Raw genomic sequence first — 20841 nt, 5'->3', positions numbered from 1 at the left:
GTAGAAATAAGAATGTTTCAGATGCCACTAAGTGTGCCATCTGAGTACCCCCCCACCCCCCCCCCCCCAAAAAAAACCAAAAAAACCCAAAAAAACCAAACCCCCCCAAAAAAACCAAAAAAAAAGAAATTTCATTTGTTAGCTTAGGAACACAAACGCTGTTTTCTTCAGAAAGGATTCTGGTATTGCAGTAAGGACACACTTTTTCCTACTAGATTGGCCCTGGAAGATCTTTTGTCTGAGTTAATGCAGTAAAAGAGAGTGAGCCCATATTCTTCTCTTCATATGCGGTTCAAGCTCACTTTTTATTGATGGCAGCCTCTTTTATCTTTTTACCAGAATATACATTTTTAATAATGCTGCAAATCATCTTAGACACTACACCAAGAATTATCTACCTAAAAAATAGGCATTCTATTTATTTTAGGAACTGGAAACAAATGGTCTTTCGCTCACGGTACTATGAGCAGGTAACTGAAATGATCATGCATATTGAGCATTTCTGTTTGCTTCTGTTGCAGTACGACACAGAAGCCCCAAGGAAGCATAGCCTGGTCTTGCCCTAGCGTGAAAGGGACTGCTTTTTAGGCAGAGGACACACCACTTAACTTGTGACATTCCTGCCAGGCATTAGTCAACCCTGCTCTTAAAGAAGAAACTTCACGTTCCCCCCTCTGCTCTGGAGCTTGGCTGTCACTGCCATTAGAAATGTGTACCTAACGTTGAACCAGGGTCTTCTGATCGTGTCCACCCTGAGCAGAGTGGTCCATCCCCCTCCTCGCTGCAGCAGCCTTTGGTGTAGGACAGTTGTTATGTCCCCCTCTGTTTTTCTTTTTAATGTTAAACAACCCCAACTCAGTCTGTAATTAATGACAGTCCCTGCCCCAAGCAGCTTGGTAGTGGGCCCGATCAGCCTGATGTCATTACTTCACCATGACAATTTTCTAACTAACTCCATGTGATATTCCATCTGTCTGACACTATTAAAAACTTTTTATATAGCCCTTATTATTGTAGTTGCTGAGCTCCCCGCAAACATCACAGTGAGGAAGGGAAGTGCTGTTATCCCCAGCAAGGCACAGACAGACCGTGACCTGCCAGGATCACACAGTGAGTCTTATCAGAGAATTAAATGTAGGTTTCTAAAGCCCTTGGCCAGCTCTAGCGGTATGGTATGTTAATGTGGAGAATCAAGATGCTCCTGAAGTGGCAAAGTAGATAGGGAAAGTATGAAATTGTGTGTGAGAATTTTATTATTTTTTAATAAAATCTCACTTTATTTTTAATAAAGACAAGATTATGGGCATGATACCCAGAAAAAAGTAAAGTACCACTTTTTTTTTTTTGTTCCTGTCTGAAGTAATTTAATAAGAACACAACTATACCTTCTCAGACATAACTGAGAAGCCATTTAATCCTTGTGCACCAAGAAGTTTGCCGTTAAATTCTGTTTGGTAAGTGTTAAGTTAAAGCACTAGCACATGGGTCAGGAACCTACAGGTAGATGAGTGGCCCTCAATTTTGTTTCCCAGAGCTTGCTGCTGTGTGATTTGCTTTCTGCTTTATATTGAATAAGGGGTGCGTTAATAGGTAGCCTGCTGAAGGCATCTGGAAGTCCTACCTGGTCTTCAACAGAGAAGCTTTCTTGGTTTAGCCTTCAAGCAATACAGACTGTGAGGTGCACACACATTTTTAGCACCGCACGCGTACACTAATTCAGAATTAATTTTTTGCATCTGCGCTGTAGATAGATGTGTAAAAGTACCCTTTTGGCACTTTCAAAGTGTAACTGTTCTGATCATGGAAATACCAAGACAACATGAATTCTGCTAAATCTGATTTTGCTCTTTACAAATGCAGTGCAGTGAGAAGGGGAGAGAAGGACCTCCTTAGTTTTTGCTTGAGATGATTTCACTTAGTCCCAGATTAACTCTTAAATCTTGCTTTATTTAGCTCACTAAATATTTTCCTGTAAAGTGCACAGATTATATTGTAAAATCTCTTCAAAGGTCAATTTAGAGCCTTCTAAGCAAATAAACACAGAATAAAAGAAAAGGCATTGGGACTGTTATCTATTTGAGAGCTTAACAGAAGGTATGCTAGCTTAATTTGAGCCAGGGGAGCTGTATGGAGATTGCGTTTAACCAGAAATGCTGGCAAAAATATGCTTCAGTCAAGCCAGAACCATGTGTGGCCATTCCACTTTAATTGTGCTTGTTTGAAAAGATAGGTCTTTAACATTTACCCTCTCCATGCTTGCTGTCTCTTTATGAACTGAAAATAAAAGCTCCCCAGGCAGTCATACCAAGACCTCAAGCCTAAAATTTTTCAGCTGAGTCAAAAGCAAAACCTGTGCTGAATCTGCCCCATGCATTTTTTTGTAGCCAGAAGAAGATTTGACTTGTCTGCTGGTTTTTTCCCCCGAGTCCCCAGACCAGTCCTAACCCAGGGAGCCAGTGTTTTGATACTAAATGTATCTATCTCCATGGTGAGGTCAAAGGCAGTGGCAGCAGCACTACTGGTTTGAAGGCAGCCTGCTGTAATATACTACAAAACCCAAAAGTACGCACAACAATAACAAAAGCATTAACCGCTGACCCACAAGTTGGTGAAATTCAATCCCACCATTAGGCAAACATGAAAATGAGATCCCAGAGGAAGGAAGGTTCAGACCAGAGAAATTGGGTGAGGAACACAGACGACGAGATGGAAGTTGTTGCAGACTGAGGAGAGAGTGGGGGAGGTTGCCAGTTCAGCAGTGGGATCTTTTAAGACCATAAATTTCAACATGCACTGAGCAGTCAGTGTTTTTTCCTTCACTTTGGAACAGAACAAACTAAAATGGTTTATAATAAAGACACCCTTCACCATTTCAGGGACATGTTTAATGTGATACAATTTGATTTGCCAGGGGTTCCTTCAGAGCTTCATGCTTCCAGATTTGCTTTAAGTTAGATGCTTGTGTCAATGTGTAGGTGCTCAACGCAAGGCTGGAGCGTTAAAGGAACCTCAGCAAGCTACGCACCCACATCTGACTCAGTTTTAGCTTGTGTCAGGTGGTTACAGGTTTGTACTGCTGTAAATAAGTATTCAGTGAGAGTCAATTGGCAAACGCACGAGCACCCTAGAAAATACGAGTCATAAATCCTGCGTGTTTCAGTAACGAGCCATGGGTCTGTGTGCCGTAAGGATTTCTGTACGCACTCTGCAGCCGTCGTTGGCAGGAAGCTGGAGACGGGGACACTGGCAGGACAGCATGCTCTCTCAGTTGTTGTTATAGCATGTTGCTTTTTTCCCAGAACACACTCACTGCAGATGACCATTCTCCTGAAGACAGCTTCACCCTGAACCCCGAGGACAGAAGAGAATACCCCGATCTCCAGGCAGCCCACCGGCCATTCCCGAAGCAGCGCTTCAGGCAGGAAAATGGGCATACGTCCTTGCAAAGAGATGGACCCAGATCTTTCCTTCTGGATCTCCCAAACTTCCCTGACCTGTCAAAAGCGGATATCAATGGGCAGAATCCCAACATTCAGGTACAAATTTATGTTAGTGTGTGATTTTTTTTTTTAATGAGTCGCACAAAATTATTTTACTGAACCAAGAGAACTTTCAGCCTGGCTTCCGTTAACATGCAGTCAGAACACGCTGTCTCTCTAACCAGTAGTACCAAGAGAGAATGGATATAATATAATGTACATTATTTTAATGTATATATATAAAATGAATATATATATAATGCATTTTTTGTCTTAAGTGAATACACAGATTTCAATTTTTTTCTGAATTTCTCTTTGGATAATGTTGATTGCGTAAGTGTGGGTATCTGTATAGACGTATTTATGATACTAAAGTCATCTTTGCTATTGCCATTTTAGAACATATTCTCTTCTTTGATATTAAATGGGTATTTTAAATTCTGTTTTCAATTCTCTGTTGCAAAACTTGTCTGTGAACAGATTCTCTTTTGGTATGCTATTATAAAATGCAGCCATCCCCAAAGAGAACAAGTCTTTAAGTTTCAGCTCAAAATGTGGTCCTCTGGTATGGAACCGAGACTTAAAGTTAATTTCCAGCTGCCTGGAGTAAAAAAAAAGTTGTCTGCAAGAAATTTTGTTATATGTTATTCCTCAAACTGTTCTTGGGTTTAGAATGGCCTCTTACAAGCCACTTGCATCTTAAAACTTCAAGGATTACAAAGAGGAAAAAATGAGCGATTTGTTTTTAATTCAGAGCCTTAAAGCAAAATTGGCATTAATAAGCAGTCTTTTTTAACCAAAACAATAAATTGAATTGTTGTTCTGCCTAAGATGTGCTTATAAAAACAATACACTAATAGAACTGGTTTTCTGGTTAAATTAATTCCTGGCTTCTTATAGTCCCTCAGCCCACAAAATTACCATCCTTTTGATATGTCTAAGAAGTACGTACGTAAAGATATAATAGATCTGTTGGTGAGAGACCAACATTATTGGGTGAGAAGAAGCTGCCTCCAAGTTGACACTCCATTACATCAGAGATGGCTTGCAACCTTAAGAAACCTAACAGATTTGGATCAAGTGCAGGTCCAATATTTGATGGGCCAAGGTAGTAAACATGTTCAACATGTGGTGGCTGTGCACATCCCTCACGCGAGGAAAAGCCTTCCAGAAAGCCTTAGGAAGGGAAGGTAGGGAAGCTGTAGGGGCCCCAGATTGTGCCGTGAGGTAAGGAGTGTAACGTCATTGTTTGAACAGTATGTAAACCACAGAGGAGGACAGGAGGAAACAAAAACCTTCTCAGAGTGGTAACAGCATTTAATGTTTAGACCCAGGGAATAGATAAATGAGATGGAAACATTTCCCTGGCTTGTCTTTACAGTAACTGCTTCTGCTATGACCTCTTTTTCCACCACCTGATCTTGGAAACCTGTCAGCCAGCTATGTCAGCAGTTTTGCTGCACTTTGAGAACTGGGAAGCCGAGTCCTGTAACTAGAAAACGTTGGGCAACATTAATCCCAGAGCTCTTGTGCACAAGGATCAGCGCTTTCAGAAACAGGCTCCCTAAGTTCTGCATTATATTTACTCTGTTTGCTTAGGTGTATAAGCAGGGATATACAAAGCTTCTTTAAGTTCCTGGTTGACAGTCCTGCAGCAGGTCAGGCTTTGTGGAGCCTATAAAACTCCTATTAAGTCAATGAAAGGTTATTTCTCTGCCTAAAGGTTCTAAAAGGTGGCCTACTCTTTCGGGGAAGAACAGGATTATAGTGGATTCTTGCTTGTGAAACAGAACCGTACTGACCTGAGTGGAAATAATGACACTGGTTGACTTAAAAATTTCTCATCAGCTGTTTGGCAGATGAGAGCAGAATCGATACTCCTTTTTCTTTTGGCACAAAGTCTTTGGGCTCTGTAAGTTACAATCCTGAGGGTGTTGATTCAAAAGTCCTCCTAGGACAGTGAGTTTGGAAAGGAGAAAAAAGCCTCTGTGTGTCCATCTGGTACAATGGCCACATTTACCTCTCAAAGACCCACAGCCTGTTTTCTCTTCTACTCGTACAAACCTGCATAGGCCAAAAGTGACATTGTTAAGGGAAATTATATCTGGAAGTTTAAAAAACCTAATAAGCATACATAAAACTCAGCCTGAAAAAGCAGGTTGAGAAGATACTCCAGTGCGTTCTCTTTACGGCCATTCTTTCCCTGGTTTCCTGCGAGACAGCAATTGCTGTATCATGCCCTGGTTGTGTGCTCTTTCAGGAAGGAAGTGGTAGGTATCAGAACACCATCACAGGAATTCAGAAAAATAGTATGTCCCCAGGTACTACAGTATTTATCAGGTGATAATCAAATATAAGTATAGTGGACTGTCTTCTAGAAAAATCTGAGAAACAACGGTCGAAGCTGCAGTAATCCAAATGCAATTTGACTCTTTGCTTGCAAGACCAGGACGACACTTACTGGTCTTTCTGTGGCATTCTAGCCTTGTAAAATCTGCTGTCATTTCAAGTGGCATTTTATACTTTAGCATTGCATCCGCGCTGGTTGTTTGAGAGTAACTGCAGTAGCTGCTGTTGAGCAAAGGCTGGCTGTTCGGTTTGGGGGTTCTTGTTTTCTTCTGTCATTTTAATGGTTCTGCCAATGCCTGGAAGACTTCTGGACAAGAAGGTGGTTACAAAAACTGGTGACACATTTGTTTGGATTGCTTTTCACAAGTGGAAAATCCCTTTCATGTAGGTTGGTGCTCATTTGATGAACTAGCTGAGGGAAACCTATGCAGACCTTGCAATTGGGCAGGGTTATTATTCAGAGTAAGACAGAATTGTTTTTACCCCCAAGTACAGAATGAAGTCACATGGGAGGTGTATAGAAACCTGCTGATTTTCTATTTCTGATGTGTTTTTCCCATCTGTTCCAACCAGCCTTCTACAACCTTTCCGCTCTTCTCTGCAGCCCATCCTCTGTTTGGAGCCAGGTGCTTCAACTTGTAATTGAGCTTTTGCTTTTGTGTGTGTTTCCCCACCCGCCGTTTCTTTTTACTCCTGGTTTCCCAAGCTTGTGTATGCAATATGTAGGGCACCGCTCTCTGTCCCACTGCTTTGCTGCTTTCCTAGCAGTGCTCAACACCATGACAGCTGAGCAGAAAAAGGAAAACTCCTTAATGTTTGTCAGGCAAGGGCATTTTGTTTATATTAATGCTCTTCAGAGAACTTGAATCATCATCAAGCTTCACACCCAGTATACCTGAAACACAGCTGGGTGAGTTCCAGTTGCGATTAATGTGTTAAACATTTTGGATGAGGTGACAGGTTCCAAGTAGCAACTGTAATTTAGGTAGGATTCCTGTCCTAAAAACATGTTGATGTGCCCTGGAAAACTGAGGTAAATCAGTATATGATTAAATCTGTTGTGATTATTATCCTCGCTTTGAGTTGCGGGATTGGTGATAATTGATAGGAGTGATTCTAAGCCAGAAAAAGTTAATACTGCCTGCTTGGTGATGTGTTGTCTTTATCATTTTGCATGAGACCTGTGGACCGTATCTACCAGTCATGCCACTCGATGCTGCTGTGTTAGCTTTATTTATTCTCTTTGATAGATATTCAGTTTCTCCCTTCTCAAAAAAACGTCTATACAGAACCACCTAGGAACATACACAACTCCAGAGAAACAAGGCTGTATGATCTGCTTTTAAAAAAGAACTGCAGACTTCAAGCCAACGCTCCTCTGGGTTCATGCATGGCCATTTCCCTCACCGCCATCTATATCACATGTCACTTTTAACACATTTTATCAGACCTATTTTTTAGGTAGCATTTATATTGTCATTTCAAGCTTCTGGTTTCACTCCATTGGAAAGCAACACCCTTTCGGTATCGTCACACAAGACTCAGCAGTATCTGTGATGCTGAACCCTGAGCAGTACACCTCATCCCTGACCCAGCGCAGTAAGAACTGGAGAGCTCCAGTAGTGCTTATTTCTTGTAATGCCTTTAAGGCTTAGTAGTTTAAGGTAGTAGCAAAGCAATTGTTCCTGTCTGTAAATTAAGACCCAGAAAAGCAGAGAGCACATGTTCATTTTCTTGGTCCTTGGGCTGCATCTGTACCATGGAGAACTCCCTGCACCCCAGACCATCTCCCCAGTCAGCATGCCTGCTTTGATGAGCTAGCTGCAGCGCCAGAAGCACGGCGTAGCCATGCCGGGAACTAGCTAGTCCTCTTAGCAAGCTGGAGAGATGGGTCTAGGCAGAGCAGGGTGCCAGAGGGCCACGGTTAAACCACTTTCAGTTCCAGGGCTGTTATTACCTCTGCACAGATTTCTTAATGTCGTGGTGTAACGAGAGGTCGCTGCAGAGTGCCAAATTCAGAGCTGGGTTTCGGACCAGATTTTTAATTCTGGGGTTCACTTAGGCCCATTAGAGAGTACAACTAGGATTGACAACATTAAATACAAATTTCAGATGTCGAGTCACGTTGTCTTCTTTGCTCCCAGCAAATTTTGAGGGTCCTTCTCTTTTCATCAAGTCCACAAAACTGTTCTAAGTGAGCTGTCATGACACAACCAGGAGTAAATTGGTGTCACTACCGATATCGATTTAACTGAAGTTGTTATGTCGTGTAAACCTAAATTTACCATTTCAGTGTCTTAGAATGAGCTCATTTCTGTTCTGCTATTATAGTTACCTCATTGCTGACTTGCACTTATCCACCTTTACAGAATGGCAAGTTTTGCATTGCAAATTTGTATCAGTTGCGTGAACCAAACAGAGGATAGACATATCGTAGAATCCACTGCTTGCACAATACTGCAAACGTAGTTCTTCTTGAAACATAATCTTGCAGTTGCTTAGGGCAATGTTTACACCAGTAAAGCGAATTCAGAAACACTGTCTCAGTAAACAGGATGAAGTACACAGAACTTCTTGTGCACTCCAACACGCGGGGATAATATTTATCTTCTGTATATTTTTGGCTGGGAGAAAATTGGATGTTGGTGTCTCAAGACATCTGTGCTTGATACATTTGTTTCATTAGAAATTGACTGCAAAACTGTTGTTTTAATGTACCTATGCCAATTGTTTTTAACAATTTTTAGAGGAACATCCTTATTTATAGCTCACGCAACCATAAAAGAAGTGGCTTCGTTTTAGGTCTGAGTACTTCCGGAGATGACTGTGGATTTAGACAAGAACCAGGTTACCACAGGCATTTTGGGAAGCTTGAGGGGAAAAAAAAAAGCAATCTTTACAGTTTTGATAATCATTGGAAGAAGAAATCTGAGAAAATGAAGTCTTTAAAACAGTCTCCAAGATAGAAATACCAAATCAGGTCTATTCTTTCATTTTTGAGAGAACGTGTTTTTGTTGTAGTAGTTATACAGCATGAAAGCTTTTCCAGAGCTGCTTTAAATGCCCATTTTTAATGACTCTAGATCTGATTTCTTTTTTCCTTTTTATAAACAACCGCCAGTATAGAAAGCAATCAAACAAGATATATGTTTGTGTATCATGTATATGTATCATGTATACGTATATGTATAATCATGGGCTAATGTTGTTAAGTCTATTTGTAAGTACTGGGAAGAATTCAGTGAACGTTGAATGTTCAAAATTTTGGACTGGGAAAGGGGAGCAATTGCTCACCTGAAGCAGCAGCCTCTTCCCACACCTCTGCCGTAACTTTTGGGTCATGCCATGGAGGGATTACTGAGATTACTCACTGATTTCCTCCCTGCCTCTGGAAGGTCCATTAGAGTTAAATGGGGCTGGGCAGAGCACAGCTGAGTCCCTGAAAACAACCAACTAGAGTCGACTGAAGCTGTCTTTTCTTTAATTTCCAAGAGTGGCAGTTCAGACAATCCCAGGATCCTTTATAGCATTTCTTTCACCCTGCGGTTTTTATGCCACTTGTTAAACAAACTTGGTGATCAAAGCTTAAAACAGCAGAGAGAGGAATATAGGTGTGTGTCAGTCTACCACACTGGATTTTGCTTTTGGTACGTTCATTTTTAAAATAGGCTGTGTGTTGGAAAACTCATTTTAAAGTCCTTTTGCAATAAGCCTCCTTGGTAGTAAGAACAGACTGAAGAGGGCTATCTGATTGCACAGATGTGTCTTGAAAGTAAGTTAGTGGCAATGCTGCTGGAGGTCTAATGACGTCTTGTGACCCTGGCAGTTTGTGCGTCGCACCCACCTCTCTTCCCCAGCGTAGCGCATAGCTCAACAGAACTTTCTCTGTCCCTACAAACCCTCTTTTGCTTAAGCTGCCTTGGCATCCAGAAGAAGTACTTTATATCAAACCCCTATGGTTCTTCAGACTGCACCTGGCTGAAATAATGCGACTAATGGAAATAATGGACTAATGGTTGGACTTGATGATCTTGAAGGTCCTTTCCAACCTAGTGATTCTGTGATTCTGAGTTTGTGCTGATTCACTATCATATAATAACAGATTATGAAAGCAAATGGAACGATTATCAAGTGCCCCCTGTCTTTTTTCATGAGAGGGTTTGATTTGGTGTTTTGTTTTGTTTTTTTCACTTCGCTGAGTCATTGCTTACAGAGTTAATGTGGTCTTAAAAATACTTGCTACTAAAGTACTAGAGTCATACTCATTTGCACGTGGGCAGTACTGAAGCCCTGTGACTGCCCAGCAGTGTGCAGCGTTAGCCGCTCAGTAACCCTGTTTCCTTTCACTTATTGTGAAAATCCTGTTTTGCTTGGATAGATGCAACAATTTTGGATCCCTGAGCTAACCTCGATGTCTTCAAACTTATGAAATCCGTTTTAATTCTTGGGTCTGTAGAAACTGAGGTTTAATGAAGTAATTCCAATTTCATATTTAGTATGGGAGTAATATATCTTTTGTGTAAAGAAGCTATTCGGCTGACAACGGCACTTTCCCTCGCTCTTGCTCTTTCTCCCAGTGGAGCTTCTTAGTAGCCTCGAAGTTGTTTCATTTCAATGGCTTGGTTGATGGTCAAATGCAAAGCACGAAATAGATGTAGCATCTCCTTTCTCCAAAAAAGGATGCGTGGGCATTGTCTTGTCTGTGCAGCTGTGTCCGCAGCTATGAAGCTATGGCAGCAGTTCTGGTTTGCTTCCTGTGTCACGCTCCTTGGTGGATCGCAGGTAGCTGAAGAAACACAGACGCTCTTTGCTTTCTTCTTCTTGTGTGTGTCTTGTGATTTTGCTAATAACAATTGTATAAAACCAAACCCCAGGTGTCTCAGCCTGTCCTCATAGGAGAGGTGTTCCAACCCTCTGATCATTTTTGTGGCCCTCCTCTGGACCCGCTCCAACAGGTCCATGTCTTTTCCTGTGCTATTCTACTTAAAAAGCCACCTATGGGCATGCACAGTATTTATCCAAGAGTTTCATAATTACACATTGTTCAGCACAGAAAAGGAGTAATCAAGCCTAGTTCCTATGCAGAATTATATTTACATTCATGATGTCTGTGAGGACAGCCCGCGCCGTTGTGTGATGGAAACGTGGGTGCTGCGGGGAGGGCCGTGCACTGGGGTGGGCTGAGCTGCCGCTAGCGGCAGGCGGGGGGGGGTCGGCCCTGCCGCTAGCGGCAGGTGTGAACCCAGCAGAGATGCGGGGCTCTGCATCTTCCACCCTTGCACTCGTGAGCTTACTCAACCCTGTCTTGGGTCAGCCCAAGTCCTTGGAACAGGTTCTGCACGCTGGTGTGCTTCACGCTTGCCTCAAATTCAGCCTCAACATAATTGCAGTAACAGATTTGGCTTTCTTTTTCCTGGTCATATATGTTTGGGTTTAAACATCTTTTTCCCATAAGGCAGAAAATTCTGCTGCAAAGATTTTAGGCATAGCATGGGTTATTATTTTGTGCGGGATTTTTCCTAGCCTTTGTTCCAAGGTCTGATTCAGCAGAGGTAGCAAGAAGGAATCACTCAGTCTATGTCTCTGGGATCAGCATATGGTTTAGAACATGCGAACCCTACAGAGTTACGGAGCCTCTTTGCAAGGTAACACCGGTCATTTGTCTTCGCTGCATAGAAAGTTTCACAGTGACTAGGAGGAGACACTGCCAGACAGGCTGGTCTGTTTCGAATCCCATAGGTTACCATCGAAGTGGTGGATGGCCCTGACACCGAGACGGACAAGGATCTGCAGAAAGAGAGCAGCAAGCCTAGCTGGCCAGTCCCGTCACCCGACTGGAGAAACTGGTGGCAGAGGTCCTCCACCTTGACTCGCATGAGCAGCGGCGACCAGGACTACAAGTATGACAGCACTACTGAGGACAGCAACTTCCTAAACCCTCTTGGTGGGTGGGATAGTCACGCACCCAGTCACCGGACATTTGAGTCCAAGGAGCAGCCAGAGTACGGTAAGTTTGCGTTCCAGGCCTCTTATGGGCATCTTGGGATTGCAAAAAGGAGTTTGGGGGAAATGAGAATTGGTGAGGCATCGCTGAAAGTAGGCCAAGCAAAATAGAATTTTTCAACATGTGGCTTTTGTTCATCAGCTTTCAAATACAAATCCGTGCAGATGCACAAGCTGTACTGTGGTAGCTGCATTCCTCTAGTAAGTCTATAATCTTGAAAATCATACCAGTTATCCCCTAAGAGAACTTTTTTTTAGTCCTAAGCGTACTTTTTTTAAAAGCAAAGGAAACAAGGTTTCGTATTTATTTTTAGAGTAAGGATACGTACAAATTTAGAATCGTGTGGTGGTTTGGGAACCAAAATATAATTATTGGATAAATAAGCAAGATCTAAAATGTGGTAGTATTTGGTGGATACACAAATAAGATGAATTATGTTAGTGCATGTGTGGGGAGTGGCGTATGCAGCAGGAACATTGTGTATTTGCGTGTGTAATTCTCTTCCAGATGTGTCATGGCGAAAACAATTGTTTTCAGCTTGTTGTACGAAACAGTTGCAGAAACCAGAAACAGAGAGGAGCTACAGTTGTTCACTGCCCCGAGGGACTGTGAATGTCCGCATGACAATGACTTAAGGGAGGTGAACTAGTATGTGCTCACAGGTAGCTCAGAGCCTCTCGGGTTTAAGTTGTCTGGAAATGCAGAAGATTTTTCATTAGAGTAGGGTTCCAGAGCAACAGGATTTTTACCCTGGCACTTCTGTTGTGTTCCCTAGATACTGCAGAGTGGCTATCATACACTGATTCGGTCATATTTTTTCCCCCGTTTTGGTTAAGTCCTAGAGCCTTAACAACTGAGCGAGACTTTTTGTGGAATGGTGTATTTAAACACAGATACATATGTATTAGATTTTGTGGCCAGAAGATTGAAGTCTATCTCTTCTTTTTGCACCTGCGTTCATTTGTGGGCACGCTTTATTGCCAAGAATCCGTGTATTAGGTAGTTACTTGTTTAGGTAAAATAAAATTGTGGTAGTAAAAAAAGAATAACAATTACAAATATGAAAATAGGAAAAATAGGTTTACCTCCAGCTGAAAATCTAACACGGTATATTTAATAGTAGATACTGTGGGTTTCATAGCGCAGTAGAAACACTAGGTTAGGCAGGCCTAAAAATTATCCTAGAGCTCTCTGCCGTACAGCAGAGCACCCTACTAACTGGGAAAGACTCCTGGCCTTCTGACTAACCTACAATGTCGTGTGCCACTGGTCTTGGCCAGGAGGTTGTAGCAGCAGATCCTGCCCGTATGAGTCTTTTATGATAGTTCTGCCCATTGACCTGTCCACACATGGTTGGACTTGATGATCGTAACGGTCTTTTCCAACCTTAATGATTCTGTCATTTCACGGCTCTGTCGTCTCCCCTGTCCTGCCCCTGCCGAAAAGCACCGCACGGCTCTGCCTGCCCTTCCTGGGCCTCCCAGGCTGGGTTCTTCAGCAAGCATTTGCACCTGCTCACCCACCCTCTTCCTTGCCAGCCAACCGGAGACGAAAATTTGGAGTTGGAAAAGAGCTGGGAAGGAGAGCAGGGCCAGGGAGGGAGGGCGGATCACATTTCCCCAAGACATCTTGTGCCTCTTTAGACTGCTGTAGTGCCGGCCTGTTGGCAAATCCCAGAATCGTGGGTCTTTGCACACAGACCGTAGCCATGTTCCCGCCCACGTCACACCACGGACACCCGATTCAAGTGTGGTGGCTTCCTGCTTGGCAGCAGTGTAAGAAAAGGAGGAAAAGCACATAAGGTCCCTGCCACGAGGAACTCGCATCTAGGCAGCCTGCTATGAGTGAGATATATAACCCTCCCATACTCATGGCAGTAAATGTTTAATAGCACCCCACAGAGTTGTCGTCAGTCATTACATATGGTACAAATCAAGTTACGTGTTCTACTAACCAGCTCAGGAAGCCCACAGACAGCATGGCGGGGGAAGCGGGAATCACGTGTAGCACAGAGGCCAGTGCAGGCAGGGATCTGTCCCGATGTATTGTCTGTATGTGCACGTTCAGCCTATAGCTACAGAGATCAGGGCTGGCTCAGAGTCACTAAACCCGGTTTTGTTTTGCCACCAGTGCTGGTTTAACCCAGATGAGCGAAGGCTGCAAGTTATGATCACAGGGTCAGTAAGTATCTTCTCTAGGTTGCAGAGAAATCCATTGAGCCAGACATTCCCTAGCAAGAGACAACACTCGGCTGGGGAGGCCAGTGGGAAGGCAAGAAAGCTGGGATTGGTTCTTGGACTCCACTTGGTGGCCTGTGCAACAGTTAACTCGGCAAACCAAGGGGACTGTTAAGGGGTTTAGGTACGTACAGTGGCACCGAGCCACAGTGATGCAGACTTGGTATCTTTTGCCCTTGGCTGTCTACCAGAAGAGAATAAAGTCATGTTTCGTTTTTCAGAAGGTTCCTGCTAGTAAACAGTCAGCTCTTATGTTATTTACTAAGTCAAGTCACACGAAACACTACAAATGGGACATTGTTCTGGGGGCGAGATGCGTATGCGGTTCCCTATAGTCATGGCGGTGTTGAAGAACAAAATGGCCATTTTCACGCATGACCCTCAGCCTCCCATAGTGTGTCCAAAAAATTGAGTATTGTGCTATTGCTGTGTGTTTTGAAAAGAAGAAGAAGGAAACTTTATTTATCCTGTGCCTGATTAGTCTGTGGTCAGAAAACATATTCCTGTGTACAGGGAAATATGTGAATAGATGTGTACTGTTTAGTTCATGACCCAGCTTTGCAGCTGAGGATTCTCAGCTGCCAAAAGGTCAAAAGAGAAAGGAAATGTTTTTTCAAATAATGTTGCATGCATTTCCCCGAGGAGCATCAAGTGTGAAAACCATTTAAACAGCAGGCTTATGCCTGGCATTAGCCCAAGCTTCAGGTAGAGACATCTGGATTCCATTCTTCGTTTGCCGCCTTAATAAAAAACACTACACAGTAGTTTTGGGTAGTAGTAGTTGTTTCTTCATTTCCTTCCTCACCTTTGTTCTTACACAGATTACATTGACGGTGAGGGAGACTGGAGCCCGTGGTCCCTTTGTAGCGTCACCTGCGGGAGCGGCACCCAGAAGCGGACGAGATCCTGCGGGTACGCCTGCACTGCCACCGAGTCGCGGACCTGCGACAGGCCCAACTGCCCAGGTGTGACCATGCTGACGTCAACTGCTGTCAGAGGGGAGTGGGGAGAGGCGGTCGCGGGGCAGGGAGGCCAGCCCTCCTGTACACAAAGCCCAGGGCATGTTTCTTCCCTGGCTAGGTAGGCGTTCTGGTGGGAAGAGACACGCTGCTTTTCAGGGCCATTTATGAACTGGCAGGTTCTTTGCTAGCGGTAATACACTGCTAGATGCACTCTGCTGTCCCCTGGGACTTACAAGGCAAATACAGCCTGTTTTTAGATTACAGCAGTCATTTTTATGCACGGTACGTTTTCTATTCCAAAGGGTGTAATCTACTGTCTTGAAACAAATTGGTATTCATTTTAGAATTTCAAAACAAACAGCTATGCTGTTACCTCAGCGAGCTCCTATTTTGCTGTGCAGTGAGTGCGCGTGCCTGTGCTGTGAACAGGTAGCTCCACCCCAGTTACAAGGCTTCTAAGTTTTGTGCCTAAGGTATGCAGAGTTGCTTTAAGACTCCATGTGTATTAATATGAAAAAACAACCCAAACCACTTTAAATACCTGCTGTGCATTTCACTCCAGAGATTTTGGGTTCATTGGGCATTAAGCAACAAAATTTCCTGTCCTAGGAAAGTCAATGTTAAGGTGGAAGTATCATCTCTGTTTCATTACAGAGATGTTGCTTGATAACTGGAGCATTATAAAGCAGCAACTTTGGCCCTGCAGCAGCTGTGCCCAATGGGATGAAGGAACATATAGTTTTGGCTTGCGCGTATTCAGAAAATATGGACAAGGAGCTGTACCTTAGCTCCGACCTGTCTACAGGCGCTGACATTTAAATGCCAGTAATGGAGGCGCCCTTACCCTTGTGCCGTTTGCGCTTTGGCGGTGAAAGCAGGGCTGAGCTCTCGAACCGACATCGTAAAAATGTAAAGCTGCTATGGAAAACTTTCCCGTGATGTTCTTTAAACGCTGCTGAGTGTTTGGGTTTAGGCAATGTTTGTAATGCAGTGACGCAGTAGTTGCCACAGTGCATGGGGCATGTGCAATGTCATTACTTCCCAAGATTGCAGAGAAGTAAAAGCACATGCCACGGCGGCGTGCATTTCACCAAGTTTACTTAATGACTCAGAAAGGCAGAAATTCTTAAACTGGAGGCCAGGGTTTTTTTGACGGGAAGTGAAATGTCAGCAGCGCTGGAGAGAAGACGTAGGAGCCTCAGTGAGAGAGCTGGAGAGAAGGCACTCGCTCGCAGGTAGATGCGTGCATCCACTGTAAGGTAACGGCTGCTTGGCAGTTCAGGATGAAACACTGAAAAGTGTTTCTGGATGCTTTCATACATCCTAAAACCTCCGTAATAAGGGGTTAGTTCCAGAAGAAAGCATGTAGCCCCCAGTTACATTCTCTCGTATTTATTACCAGCTAGCATCAAACAGTGGCAAGCTTGAAAGAATATATTATGTCATGTAACAGACCCCCAACGATCAGCAAGCAAAATATATTCACTCTTTGAGGCTGTGCTGACATTTTTAAAATTACAAGGGCAAAGCTCAGCTTCTGCTCTTTATAATTCCAGCAGTGAATTACTGCCTTGTAATGGCTTCTTGGGTATCTATTATTCTGCATCTACTGCTGGAGTTAAGGCAAAACCCTATGATAATTTTATTGAAAAGCGGCCTGAGGCTGTTTTGAAGCTTTGCAAGCCACTATTATGCCCCAGTGCAGGAGATGAGGAGAAAGTTCATTGGCAAGAAGATGGATGGTGAACAAACTTCATTATTAACCATGTAGTTATCACGTACTGTAAGAGCTTTCTGCTCTCTTTGGAGGTCTTTAATTCAGTGGAGAGGAAAAAAAACCCCAACACCCAAACCTGTTCAAATGCTTCTTTGAAGAGACATTTGTTCTAAGGCTACACGGCACAGAAACATTCAGGTGGCATTAGGCTGGTAGGTAGGCCAAACTAAAGCAGCAGTGAAAGGATGTTTACTTTGTCAAGATCAGTTAATACATTTTTCTGGCAACCCGTGTTTCCCGCTACTGATACCAAACGCTTACCTGGAGGTTGTTGGAAGATCCTGGTATTTTAAGATCCTGATACTTCATTTGATTGCTAAAGGTGGTAGGGGATGGGATCGGTTGGAGAGGTTATTTTATCTCTGGCCTGCTCACACCTTTCAACTCTTTAGCAGTGGGAGAGACCAAGCAGCACCGGTCTTCTTGTAACAGCATCATTCTTCCTCGTACTTCCTGAAAAATGGTTTGCTCACATACGGATATGACCTTAGTAGCCTGTCTTCAGGCGTATCACTCTGTTTTAGAAAGTGGCACAAAGGCCGTTGCCTTTAGATAGCACCTTTTTACCCCGGGCTTCAGAGCCTCCATTGCTTTTATCTTGTCAGTCACTTGTGATACGTGCTCGGGCAGATGCTGGTCGCATAAAGCTGACCAGGTGGCTGTTGGTGAAGCGTGTGCAAAGCTCCTACCTGAATCACTGGGAGATGCTGGCAAGCCGTGCATCAGGAGGGGGAGGAACGGAATCGGTTCCCTCGCTGCAGTCTCTGCCCGGCGTTTGTAACTGACTGGTTATGTTGCTTAAATATAATCCAAGCTCTAAAACTTGAAAACTTTTGACTTTTGGGCTAAGCTAATGTGTCGCCTTCGTAACACCACAGATTCCCATGTCATTATACTTTTAAATGAACGCTCCCTCCAGCACTGACTTGGAATTACCTCCCCGCCAAACAAAAGCACCTGGCAAAACTGGGGAGGCGGGGAGGCAGTTGATTGCATTGTGTTCTAATAGGAAAACACCACTGCCACTGCTAACACGTGTTTGTCTCAGGGATCGAAGATACCTTCCGGACAGCTGCCACAGAAGTGAGTTTACTTGCGGGAAGTGAAGACTTCAACGCTACCAAACTGTTTGAAGTTGGTAAGCAGCCTAGTCAATCTTTCAGTAATAGATAAGAGACTTCCTTAGATTTTCCTGTTTTGCCTCTCGCTGCAGGACCAAGATTTTGAGTTTACCATTAAAAAAAAGTCAGTAATAATGGCCATTTATTATGCTGCTTAAGTTTACAATCTGAACCTTAGCTTGCTTCTGTCATAGAATCTTTCTCATCTTAAGTCTTAGCAAATTTCTGTGCTGCTTTCGTTATAAAATGGTGATGCTCTGTCCTAGTTCAGAAAAGAGCTGTACGGCTCCACGCTAATGGAGGGTAAAAAAAAAATCAGACACTATTTAGTATTTTGCTGAAATAGCCTTGAATGGAAGATACTATAAAAGCATTTTAGGTACAGCTGTCACATTAAAAAAAAAAAGGCAATTACTTTTTTTTTTTTAATGAGCATGCATAGCTTTTGTAACTGTGTGTGCTGCAGCAGGGCTAGCCAAAGCCATTTTCTAGGGCATGACTTGATACTGATCTATCTAAAACTCACCCCAACCTCTAAAACGTTCTGATTTCATCCCTCCGATGAAACCAGAGTGTGGCCACTCTTAGACACTGGATGCTGGACTAACTGGATAAATAATGTAACCCAGCACCTCCCTCCTATGGTGATAGAGTACTATAGTTAATGACACCTGATAAGACTCTTTAAGGAGACAGGAGAACAGGACACAGATCACTAAGTAAATGTTTTGCAAGAATGTTTGCTGTAAGAGTTTTAAGTCCCAGTCTTTGCCTGATTCTACAGTCCTGTTAAGTAACTGTGGAGCAAGATGTGCAGGGTTGTTTTTGAAAGCCTGTAGCATGATACAGACACTTTAAACAGTGTTTTAGGTAGGAGATGTTTAACTGGATTCTCCCAGGACCCTTGCAACATAATAAAGTGCCAATATTTAAATATGCTACTAGTCTATAAATCTCTTTAATCCCAACTGTAAGTCATGGCTCTGCTGCCATTAAACGCTCCTAATGTACAGACACTCTGATACTAGGTCACATACATCCTTTATAGAATCTAGATAACTTTTGGCTGCATTTGCCAGCTAAGATGTCAGTCTCCATGTTTGAACTACAGCTGCTTGAAATGCCCCTTTGAGAAGATGGAGACCAAGCAGAAAAGAAAGTATCGTTAGCTAAAAGAAAGACTTAATTTGGGCTTAATAATGAGCTTCAGAAAAAGTAATCCAGGCCTTGCTTGCCATCTTGGTGCTTCTAGCATCATGAGAAACATAATCCCTCCACATATGAATCTGCTGTTCTTACCAGGTGAGTGTGTGGGCCTGGGGGCTCAGCTGGAGACTGGCACCAAATCACTGCCATTTCCCTATTTCAGTTCCGTTGCTTGTAAACCCAGGAATTTGCCAGGTAGAAGCAGCCACAGAGATTCCTACTGACACGGCGCTGCACTGTAATTCAGACTAGCCCTGCCTGACGCCCTCCAGCCAGTCACACGTGTGATTTCTTTATCTGCCAAGACAGGGCATGAACACATTGCAGGCAAGGAGGCAAGCCCTGACCGCCCTTTCTTTCTTAAGCAAAGCCCTGGTGCTGAACAGTTACGCTTCACCCATTTCACTGATCGTAGGAACTGGGGGGTGCTGCGTAACGTATCTTAAGTTTCCATTTCCTGCCCTTAAACAGATACTGATAGCTGTGAAAGATGGATGAGCTGCAAAAGCGAGTTCTTGAAGAAATATATGCACAAAGTGGTCAACGATCTCCCCAGCTGCCCATGCTCCTACCCCAGAGAAGTTGCATACAGCACTGCTGAAATCTATGATCGAATTAAGAGGAAAAACTTCCGCTGGAAAGATGCAAGTGGTCCCAAGGAAAAACTGGAGATCTATAAGCCCACTGCACGATACTGCATCCGCTCCATGCTCTCTTTGGAAAGCACAACGCTTGCAGCGCAGCACTGCTGCTATGATGATAATATGCAGCTGATTACCAGGGGGAAAGGGGCAGGTACACCAAACCTGATCAGCATCGAATTCTCAGCAGAACTCCATTACAAAGTGGACATTCTGCCCTGGATTATATGCAAGGGGGACTGGAGCCGATACAATGAAGCACGGCCTCCGAACAATGGGCAGAAGTGTACAGAAAACCCTTCAGACGAAGACTACTACAAGCAATTTCAGGAAGCAAGGGAATACTGAGAAGATTTTCCTCTTCTTCAGACACACAACAGCATTCCTTTCCTGGATGCCAGAGAACTGATAAGGGCTGCTGCATTGTTTCCTTGACAGGGGTTGATTGATCAGTTTCTTCCTAATGAATGTATATAGTTGTAATATAATACATAAGTATTTTTCATAGTGTGTGTAATTTATAAACACGTATCTCTCTATCTGACACACACCAATTTTTACATACAGACATACATAAAACCTGTCCTGGTAGGATTTTGTACTGCAATAACGCTCATTTAATAACGTGCATTTCACTTTATTCCCCAACTGTAACATTGCGGGGGGGGCGGGGGGCAGAGAGAGAGCTGCCATCACCATCACGCCCCAGCTGAGGAGGGCACATATTTAAAAGTTGTTATAAATAATAGGACTAAAGAATGTACTCTTCCATATGGGAATGGTTTACAAGATGAATGCACCTACAGCATCAATTTTCTCTATAATTGATTTAATGACTAGTCATATCTAAGAAAGGAAGACTTTTTTTTGGAAAGGTAATACTCAAAAGTGAGCAGACAGTTACTAGCACTGTTTTCTTGGAATTCCTCCTGTTACCTTCTAGCTCAGGTCTTTGCAGTCCGTCTGGGATACGCTTGCAGGGAGATGTGACCATGGTTTTCCTACGGAGCAGAAGAAGTCCCGATCCAGTGGTTTGGCAAGAGCTACGAACAGCCCGCTCCTGGA

General features: G+C 43.4%; 1 protein-coding gene across 1 annotated transcript; it reads left to right on the top strand.

Annotated features, from left to right (window-relative positions):
• The first annotated feature begins 3169 nt into the window (after positions 1 to 3169).
• Positions 3170 to 20279, top strand: ISM1 (isthmin 1, angiogenesis inhibitor). Its single transcript, XM_010291080.1, has 6 exons — positions 3170 to 3184; positions 3300 to 3536; positions 11568 to 11835; positions 14891 to 15034; positions 17857 to 17946; positions 19607 to 20279. The coding sequence occupies exons 1-6, from the start codon at positions 3170 to 3172 to the stop codon at positions 20122 to 20124; spliced, it is 1272 nt and encodes a 423-aa protein (XP_010289382.1). The 3' UTR covers positions 20125 to 20279.
• Positions 20280 to 20841: the final 562 nt, after the last annotated feature.

Source organism: Phaethon lepturus, unplaced genomic scaffold (assembly GCF_000687285.1).
Source record: "Phaethon lepturus isolate BGI_N335 unplaced genomic scaffold, ASM68728v1 scaffold37397, whole genome shotgun sequence".
NCBI lineage: Eukaryota > Metazoa > Chordata > Aves > Phaethontiformes > Phaethontidae > Phaethon > Phaethon lepturus.
The sequence above is the reverse complement of the archived record's forward strand: the minus strand, read 5'-3'. Positions and strand labels throughout refer to the sequence as shown.

Coding starts and splice junctions, on each gene's coding strand:
- ISM1 (XM_010291080.1), top strand. Junction 11,836..14,890: donor CAAGGAGCAGCCAGAGTACG/GTAAGTTTGCGT, acceptor GTTCTTACACAG/ATTACATTGACGGTGAGGGA. Junction 17,947..19,606: donor TACCAAACTGTTTGAAGTTG/GTAAGCAGCCTA, acceptor GCCCTTAAACAG/ATACTGATAGCTGTGAAAGA.